Source organism: Trifolium pratense, linkage group LG7 (genome assembly GCF_020283565.1).
Source record: "Trifolium pratense cultivar HEN17-A07 linkage group LG7, ARS_RC_1.1, whole genome shotgun sequence".
NCBI classification, from domain to species: domain Eukaryota; kingdom Viridiplantae; phylum Streptophyta; class Magnoliopsida; order Fabales; family Fabaceae; genus Trifolium; species Trifolium pratense.
In genome coordinates this window covers 2,437,690-2,447,612 of record NC_060065.1, presented here as the reverse complement: position 1 = coordinate 2,447,612, position 9,923 = coordinate 2,437,690, and the positions used below count along the sequence as shown (strand labels likewise).

At 35.8% G+C, this 9,923-nt stretch overlaps 1 protein-coding gene across 1 annotated transcript; it reads left to right on the top strand.

The window, feature by feature from the left end:
* Positions 1-5,046: 5,046 nt before the first annotated feature.
* LOC123897869 lies at positions 5,047-6,123 on the top strand. The gene is made up of 3 exons (XM_045948663.1): positions 5,047-5,315; positions 5,433-5,542; positions 5,842-6,123. Exons 1-3 carry the CDS (start codon positions 5,157-5,159, stop codon positions 5,978-5,980), a joined length of 408 nt encoding a protein of 135 aa, XP_045804619.1. The 5' UTR covers positions 5,047-5,156; the 3' UTR covers positions 5,981-6,123.
* The last annotated feature ends 3,800 nt before the right edge of the window (positions 6,124-9,923 follow it).

The following is a 9,923-nucleotide window of genomic DNA, read 5'->3' as shown; positions in this document are numbered from 1 at the left end:
ACAACGCTCCCAGCGTAAACACGAATTCTTTGGTCGACATGGAATAATGATCCCTGCGCCAATAGAAAGGAAATCGGGCAAAATCCTCCTCGATAGGGAGCCCCTGCTCGTCAAGCACTTCCTGTCCCAGCTCATCAATTCGATGCCCCCTACGAACGAAATTGTTCCAACCTTTCGTCGTTATGGGCCTAACCCCATAGAAAACAGACTTGAACCCCCGTACCGACTCGTCGAACATATCAAAGAGGCGTTTCCGTTGCCTCAAAGAAACCCATCCATGTATGGTGTCCGGTACTGGGGCTCCTTTCGCGAGCTTCCCTTTCGCCTGTTCCCCCCGAGGGCAGCTCCGTTGAAGGCCAAAATGGTAAAAGAATAAAGGCAAGGTGGGGCCCAAACCCAAATACTCAGCAGTCTTTTCGAAAGCCTTGATAAAGGCCAACGAGTTTGGATGAAGTTGAGAAGGGGCCAAGCGAAGATGACGAAAGATGGACACCTCCAGATCTGTGAAGGGCAGCCGAATTCCCAGGTGCTTAAAGGCAATCTCGTACATGGGAATCGTCCCCCAAGCCCAATTACTGCAGATCCTATGACGAGCAGTAGGAATCCGCACCTCAAAATCTTCAGTGGGAGGAGTCTGTATATCCGTGCACATCGTCTCTGGGATGTCACTCTCGCAATTCTGATAAATCGACTCTGTCTCTCGAGGTTCGTCCGCCACCCATGAAAGGTCGGCTCGGACACGAATTGACGAGGACGGCTGTTGATCTATAAACGAGACTTGACTTTGAGATCCTTCAGCCATCTAAAAGAAAACCTGAAAAAGCAGAGGAAGGAAAAATGAATTCGACATTCAAATCCACCCTTCCACCGCCAAATCAAGTGAAAGGGCGAGGATCTCAACAAAAGACTACGCGAAAACTGAAAGGGATAAAATACTCTCTCCGGGCGCTAAATTCATAAAATAACCGAGCACGAAACGCATGTGGTGCTCGACACTGTTCTAAGCCAAAACCCAACCGTCAGTTGGTAAAAACGGCGATTTCTCGCCTGAAAACCGCGGAAAACCCCTATTTTGGGGGGAAAAGGGTGCTAATCACCACCTACAACCTTCAAAAAGACTACCCAGACTACACAGGAAACATACTACAGCCCTACACCGCGTGAACTATCTACAACAATCCAAAGTAAAATCCAAACAAAATCTTCAAAGATTAAAAGGATAAAACACTTACTTGTTGATCAAATGAAGACAGGAATGAGGAGTTTGTAGTAGAAAAACACCAGAGAAAGCTTGGACCGGGAAGGCAAAATGATAGAGAAAGTAAGTGAGAAACTGTAAAGTTTCAAACGAAAAACCTCCCTCCTATATATAGGCCAACGCATCCGTACAGGAAAATTCGCGCCGCTTCCATCTGAACCACAGGATCGATCTAACGGTCCGGATCAATCACGATCATGTGGCCCAGATGTGATCTCAGGAGAAACGAAAAGGCGCGAAAATCCAACGGTCCAAAACGACCTCGAAGTTCAAATCTCAAAGAATAGCCACTCGAGTGCTGTTTCATAGCCTTTACACGTGGCGAGAGGAAACGAAGCGACTCGTCCTTTCAAGTCACACCCGTCTGCTCGCGCAAATCTCGCGAAATCCAAGACACCACATCCCGAGAAAATTGCGACCAAATAAGGAAACGCAAGATCCTCGGAATCCTTCCCCTTATTTCTTTGCTAAAAATACGGGGAAAGCCGCAGCAATCGAATAAGAACATCGCGCTCCTCGACAAATTCGTAAAGTCGAAAACATGCTCGAACAATGAGTATAATTTTTCGATCGAAAGTCCGCTCGGAATGGTTCGGAAAATTAGCGACATTATTAAATCAAGAGCATACATAAAGCATGAGTGCAAATAAATTATGCTCGGGAAAATCAAAAGAGAATTATTTTATTAATGATAGTCCGTTACAAAGGGAAGAGAATTACAAATGGATCTGAGCACCTAATCCTCGTGCTCGGAACCTGAGCTAATCGCGGAATCCGAATCAGTCCACAGCACCTCCTCTGGCCATATCTTAGCCTCTTTCCCAACCTGGGACCCCCCTTCACCAGAGGCAGGGCCAGGAGGATAGAGATGGGGAGATTGATGAGCCCTCAGGAACTCCTCGACTGCCCCAATAAAATCCGCCGATTCGTCGGAACTGGAGGTATCAGAAGTATCCGAGGAAGGGAACATCACCTTAGCTTCTTTCCCCTTTTGAGAACGAGCCGGTGCAGGCTTAGGAACTTCCGCTCTCTTTTTCCCTCTTCGAAACTCAGAGCCATCAGCAACAACCTTCTTGGAATCCCTATTATCCATCGCTAGCCTTCAAACTCAGGATATGGGAAGCCAAAGGATAAGCAAGTATTTATAGCAAAACTTGCCACCCAAAGGACCAGTCACCACACCTGACATCCCATAAATGCGAGAGGCGGCTGCAGAATCCTAGGATTGACCACTTGGAATAAACGATTTTCCCTTTCCAAAGCTTGACTTTGACCATAGGGACACTGCGAAAATTCAGCTGCCCAACTCGGATCTGGTACGTTCGGTAAATCGAGACGAATCGATAAAGCTTCAAGTCATTACCCTCGCCTACGAGCATAACGACTTGGGGGGCTCCTGTTCTGGGCCGAGCTTAGAGCTCGAGCATCAGAGGGTGTCGAACACACATACCATCCGAGCACGTCCTAACGGTCAGATACCCTTGCGTATTGTAACGGCCGTAAACCGGAATGATGAGCATTTACTGCACATCAAGGCCTCCAAGCCGTTTTCCGGCAGCCACTTGATGGCCATTAATGCCATCAAGGGCCTTAGCCCAGCGCTGGGGGCTATATATATGCATCTCACTTCATTTGCAAGGTACGCATCTTTTATAGCTAAGAAAACCTTACACACAAACTGACTTGAGCGTCGGAGTGCCTGCAGGTACACAACCCCCCTCCGCTCCAACAGGGGTCTCAAACGCTCTCAACCACCGCAAACGCCGGCGAAGTCGCATCGTTCTGGTCAACACGATCAACTATGAAGCTTAGCAAGGACATTCACGCATATGTTTATCTTTCATGCTGAATAGTACTGATCTCATTTCCTTAAAGTTTTTTTTTTGACAAATCATTTTTTTTTCACCACAAGTTGAATCTGGTTCGGGTGTTATTCTAGCATCAAGTGGTTTCAACCCTCTTCTGATCGTAGTTGCGGGGATCGAACCGCGATCCTCCATACCAAGTCCAGCGCTAATCACCACTAACGATTGGATGACAAATCATTTCCATGAAGATGGAAACCAAACTCAGCTCATTGACTAATTGAATGGTATGCAGTGAATCAAAAGTACTAATATTTGTGTAGGTTAAGTGTAAGGTAAAGTCTCCCATTATATGTCAACCATCAATTGGTCCAAGTGTAAGGATCTTGGCACTTAAGCATGTGATTAGAGGTTTGGTTCATGGCTAATGCGTATGGAGAAAATCGGTTGAAAAGGAGAATCCACATTGTGTGTCCCATAAGTTTTTGATAGAGATTAGTCATCGCTAACGGCGATGAAAACTTCTAGCAATAAAAAAAAGTCTCCCATTAGAATGTAAATTTAAGATTAAATGATAGATAAATGAGAGTTCTCATAAATAAAATAAAATGTAAAGATTTATGTTGATGTCTACAAAACAAAAAGTTCTATAAAAGAGTAAATATTAAAATGTCCACAAATACAATGTCATAAGTTTTAAGGGTGTGTTTGTTTCAAGGTTTGTAATGTTATTCCTGAGAATATGAGATCTGGAATGTAACATTGCTATGTTTGTTTCAAGTTTTGAAAGTTTGTTCCCAGGAATTTTTTAATCCCAGGAATGTTAATTACACATAACTTTCACACTTGTTATTCCCATGCTAATAGGGTGGGAATATAACATTCCCATGGGAATAAAACTCAACTTCCTATAACTTCTCATAACTTCCCACTACCACTCACATTTATTTGCATTTTTATTTTTTCAATTTTTTATTTTATATAAATTTTAAAAACATTCCCAGGAAATCTAAATTTTAACCAAACACATGAGTATGAATGTTATTCCTGGAAATAATATTCCTAGGAATATCATTCCAAGGAATGCAATTTCATACCTTGAAACAAACACACCCTAAGTGATTAGGTGGTGCTGCTTCAAAAAAATAAAAATGTGATTTTAGCTTATAACTTATAGTTTATGTGACTAAAAAAAACCCGTTTGATAAATGTTTTTCATAAAGAGTTTAATAGTTTATTTTACTAGCTTATAACTTATTTTTCAAACGCTATTTAAAATACATAAATAGTTTATCAGTTTTTCTTCCAATTTTATTCCTGTCATCTTATTTGAAAAAAATTAAATATTAATTAAACATATTATGCAGGAGTCGGGAATCCCGGACACTCCACTTATCCAGCTTTAAGGTGAAATTTCTAGTCACTAGGCTACAGTCAAGTAATCTTTCACCGTGAATAAATGAAGTGTTTAAAGTTGAACTCCGACTTTTACATACAATACAATATAATGTCCCTACCAATTAAACTTAGCGACATTAATTGAATTAAATATTTTAACTTTATTATTTTAATCACGCACCCTACCATAAATTACTAATGGTTTAGCGTGTTTCTTGGGCAATAAGCTTAAAATGCAAAGGGACCACCCAGTTGTGTTTTTACTTATAAGTTATAACTATAAGAAAGAAAGAAAGAAAATACCGACATAACATCAAACCGTAGAGGTTTAAGAAAACTGCGGTGAATTAGTTGATTGTTTTCAAAACTCTGTGGGTTGCCTCAACCTGAAACCACCTTAATAAAATACTAGTATTCATTTATCCATTCATGTATGTTCCAAACAATAAGCAGGATCTTCGTCTTTATCGCATAATCAACCTTATCCACTACAATATATGTGAATACGACACTTTTGTACTATTATAAAATTGACACTAGATAAGAGCAAAGTAAAGAAGCTAGTAGGAGTATATATATTGATATCATTACCCAACTATCTTCATACTTAGACACAAGTCAACAACGATATACAAAGACTATTGGAAGAGTTTTATTTGGTTGTAATCATAAACAAAGCAATTCAGCAACAATCAATGGGTTCTCTTATGGCAGGATGGGACTCTCACACACCAACTTCACTTCAAAGGAATCGCTCACTCACCAATGAAGAAATTGATGCTTTCTGGAAATCAAAGAAGGACACAGAGGAGGAACACCTCAAAGATATTTCAAATTTATCAAAAACTATTCAGGTTTCACTTTTTCAGATCTCTAGTAACTTCTGTTTTGTTTTTGTGCTACTAATGATTTTTTTTTTTAGTGTCAAATGTTAATGTGTTAGTGTTATGTTTCTATATTTAATTGGACAGCCCGGCAAATATGAGGATACTGTGCCCTTGGCCCGCGGAATGAAGAAGGAGTCAATCGGCATGGATCATGTTGACAAAAATATGAAGCAGCTCATCAACAAAAATGGCTGGTAATTTTTATTCATAGATCACTAAATCACTAATGTTACAGTTGTTATTTGAACTCCATAAACTATTGAAATGAATAAAGCACGAACATTCTTCAAATTATGCGTATTCCAGTGGTGTCTGATACATGTGACATGTTAGTTGTCCGTGCTTCATAGCTTGAAACTAGGCCTTGGCAGCTAGTAAATTGAATTACTTATTATAGTTGCATAATTAGGCCATTGTCATGAATACTACCTTTAATTTGGAGTTTATAATAAGCTTTATATTTAATTTGGATATGGTTTGATTGGATGTGTAGGTGGACTAAGAGCAACTGGGCATTTCTGAATGAACCTCCGGTGATGGAAGCTCCTACCAACAAGTATGCATCACAGTTTCACATAGCCAACTTGGGATCAACAAAAACAAACCCCGGACAACATGGAATTAGTGCTTGATTAAATATTGGAATAGTCTTATCTAATTCCACCCTTTATAATTATATACATGTAATATATCCACGAATGTAATCGTTTTTATTTATGGACACAAATGTATTTGTTGGTATCTATATATATGGGCGCTGATTATATTTTGCAACTTATAATTCTGCATTGAAAAATGTTATTTTGTCCAAAAGGTTTTCATATTTTTTCAATTAACATAAACAGCGCCTAAGCAAATTAGTAATAAAACACTCAGAGAGCAACAAACTCTACCAGACTCAACTTCTATTGGTATGAGCATAGTTAAATAAAATAGTTGTGTTATAGCGTCACTTATCTTCGCTTGAAAGACATAAGCTTGTAGCCCAGTTTATTAATGTAGATTTATGGGGTATATAGTCACTCTCAAGGCTTTGTATGTTATGATATCTCTAACCATCATTTTGACATATAAAATAAACTTTTAATGACATACAAAATAAATATATGACTATTACAAATCAAATTTGGAAAATCCTAAATAGTACTTCAAGACAGTTGTTAAAGATATAAAGTTTAATTTAGCTCAGCTCAAAATATTATCAGCCCAACATACTATTATGTCTTATTTTTTGTACTACTATACTTCCTTTGTTTCATATATAATTGTTTTTTAAAATTCATTGAATAAATAATGTATATTAAAGTTGTTTTTTTTACTAATATAAGAGACCAAAGAGAGTATGTGTTAAATTCTATAAAAGAGATAAGAACTTTTGTGCCGACTATCTAGTCAAAGTAGGATCATCATATGAAGCAAAGCTTTCTATTTGGGAGTTTTCACTATCAGAATTAACAACTCTTCTTTTGTCTAATGCTCTAAAGGTGTCTTAGCCGCGAGCATAGTTTTTTTTTATTTGTTTTTTTTATCATGATATTTGTATGAAGTTTTCACCGCCGTTAGTGATGATCAATCTTCGTTAGAGAACCTGTACGTCACACAAGGTGAATTCTCCTATTCCAATCAATTTTTTTCCATACGAATGAATCTTGAATCGAACCTCTGACCACATACTTAAGATGATCAAAACTCTTATCATTTGAATTCAATTCATTGATGGTTCTTTGTTGTGTTCTTTGTTAGCATATTCACCGAAAAGGAAAATCCTATGAAAGAAATAAGTTGCCGAAAAATATCCCACACGAAAGAAATTTGTAAACTGTCCAAGTACGTTTTTTATTTTTTGGCATAAAAGTGACCAGGTACATTGAACGAGAAAGTAATGTTCCTTATAAAAATAAGGAAAATGCTAAACAGTGCAGGCACTGGTTAAGGGAGCAAAAATAATAATTTGGCATTGAAGTTTGTACAGTTAACTTCTCAAAAGTTTAAATAGTGTTATTTTCTATTCAAAATTTTCTTTTTTTGGTTTTCTTAACCAGTGCCCCGGGGGCACCGGTTAGCATGACCCTAATTGTAAGATTGCTCCTTGTAATGATGTAATCTATTCATTTATACATGTTAAAAAATGCTAAAGATTGCTCCAAGTAACTTTAATACTCCCTCTAGTCCTTAATACAAGAAGTTGATTTTTTAGATACATTTAAAAGTGAATGTATCTGGTCTATAAAATAGTTTTGATACATCAATTTTTCAATATATGTAAAAAATAAATTTTTTCCTTATATTAAGAATCGGAGGAAGTATGTTAAATATGTTGAAAAATGCTAACAGTTTCTTTTAGCTGCATTAAAATACATAAATACAAGCAAATTTGATTCATGAACAATTTTGTATTTGATTTTAAAGTTAAATATATATATATTGTTTTTTGACAATAAGTTAAATATATTTTTAGATCTGTAAACATATATATTCACTTTTTCATAAAAAATTATATCAATTTTTAATGTTAAGCCTTTAAAAGTTTTCTTCCAATTGTGGACTATGTAAATGTGATAGTGGTCTAGTCGGCAATTGTAGCTATATATATATATATATAAATGTTTTTATGTGACATGGCCACATTAAGGACTGAAATCAAAATAATTTTAAATTACAAGAGCAAAATAAGAAAATTTGTTTAATGGAGACTAAAACTCAAATTCGCCAACTTTACAAGACCAAAAAACATTTTATCCATAATAATAATAATAATTGTACCAATAATAATAATAATAATAACCGATAAGATTATTTGGTTAATATATATTTTATTTTTGTCTTTTTTTTAAAAAAAATAAATAATAATAAGGATCATGTTAAACAATGATCGGGTTAAGCACACAAAAAATGAAAATAAAAGATAAAATTAATGTTTGTAAAGTAACTTTTTTACATTTTTAAGACGTTGAATACACGAAAATTCTAAAATATAATTTTCTTATTAATAAACATAACTAGTGTCCCGAATACTGTTTAGCATTTTTCTAATAATAATACCATACAATTAAGTGATTGTTAGAAAGAAAGTATTGGGTTTTTGGTAAAAACAATTGGAATTTGGAAATAAACTCATTAATTTACTTCTTTACTTAGGTGAATGGAAGTTAACTTACTAGTGGTACATGTACTACATCACTCGTGTCATACGTAAGCATGACCCAGGGACTACCTATATATGTTGAATTTTGAGGATGTTAATTGTTAAATAAAGAGATGCCTATAAACTGTCCAAATACATTGAACGTGTTTGCCATCTTATCCAACGTTCTAGAATCTTGCTATTTGGATCCGTTGGCTATGAATGACTATGAGTATTTAATGTCTCTCACGGTTCAAATAGAATTAATTATTAGGAAAAAAATGAATTATTTTGTTTCATGTTAAACCGTGTCTCTCGTGCACTTATTAATCATAAAAAGAAATGAATAAAAAGCAAAATTAATGGTAATAAGTCAACTTTTTACACTTTTAAATATTGAATGGACAATTTTTAAGATAAAATTTTCATATTAATATGTTTAACTAAGTATCCATGATAGTGTTTAGCATCTTTCTTATTAGTGAGTATTACTTTGATGGTAATATTAAGAATGTGTTTAATCCGCTAAAAAAAATAAGAGATAGGACAATCTCAATTGTACTGTGATTGATTTTAAAATTGTTTCTGGTGCTAGATAAATTGGGGGCCAAGAGATAGGACAAACTGATATTCTTGTCTCTCATTGAACCACGGAACAACTTTTTGTCCTCTGCATAAGTTGTCTAAAATACAAAAATAATATTTTATCCATCAAACATTGTACACCACAAAGTTTGTTCAATACCTTAAATATTTGACATGTCCTAGTTTGTCATGTCCTATTTTGTCGAGTATATTTTGCAGATCAAACAGACCCTAAATAATAATTGAGTGTTATGAATTTTTTTTTTTACGCAATTGAGTGTTATGAATTATTCTTATGTTTTATATGAGAAAATGTAGATATTAGATCATGTTCAGTAAAACGTAGTGGATAATTTCCTGGTCGTTAGTTGGTCCAATGATAATTAACGCTAGACTTGATATGAAGGATCACAGTTCGATTCTCCGCAACTACGATTGAGAGAGAGAACTAAAACCATCCATTTGATACAAAATCTGACCCCGAATCAAATTAGATAGTCCAGTGGATCAATTGGGAGGAAAAAAAAACCTACATTTTATTTATATGCAAGAATCAATGATCAAATTTCATGATCACTAACTTAAAATGTCTAAACCACTTATCACTTACATTAATCTATTACAAGTTACAGGTAAAGTGACATTATTGAACTAAAGACTCAAATTATCTAGAGCCATGTGTATAGAAAACATATTATCAAAACCCCTTTTTAAGTTTTTATATATTATCCAAATTGTTTAAGGCCAAAACAAGCTCTAGGTAGGGGTCGAACACTCAAAGATAGAACATCACCAACCCCACGTTAGATAGAAAGTGGGGGAAGTCATGAAAGGACAACAAGAGTGCCAAAGGCAAAATCACCAAC

Excerpts from the sequence above, each read along its gene's own strand:
- LOC123897869 (XM_045948663.1), top strand. The coding sequence starts at position 5,157 with ATGGGTTCTCTTATGGCAGGATGGGACTCTCACACACCAACTTCACTT. Across the intron at positions 5,316-5,432 it reads ATTTATCAAAAACTATTCAG|CCCGGCAAATATGAGGATAC; the intron begins GTTTCACTTTTT and ends TTAATTGGACAG. Across the intron at positions 5,543-5,841 it reads CTCATCAACAAAAATGGCTG|GTGGACTAAGAGCAACTGGG; the intron begins GTAATTTTTATT and ends TTGGATGTGTAG.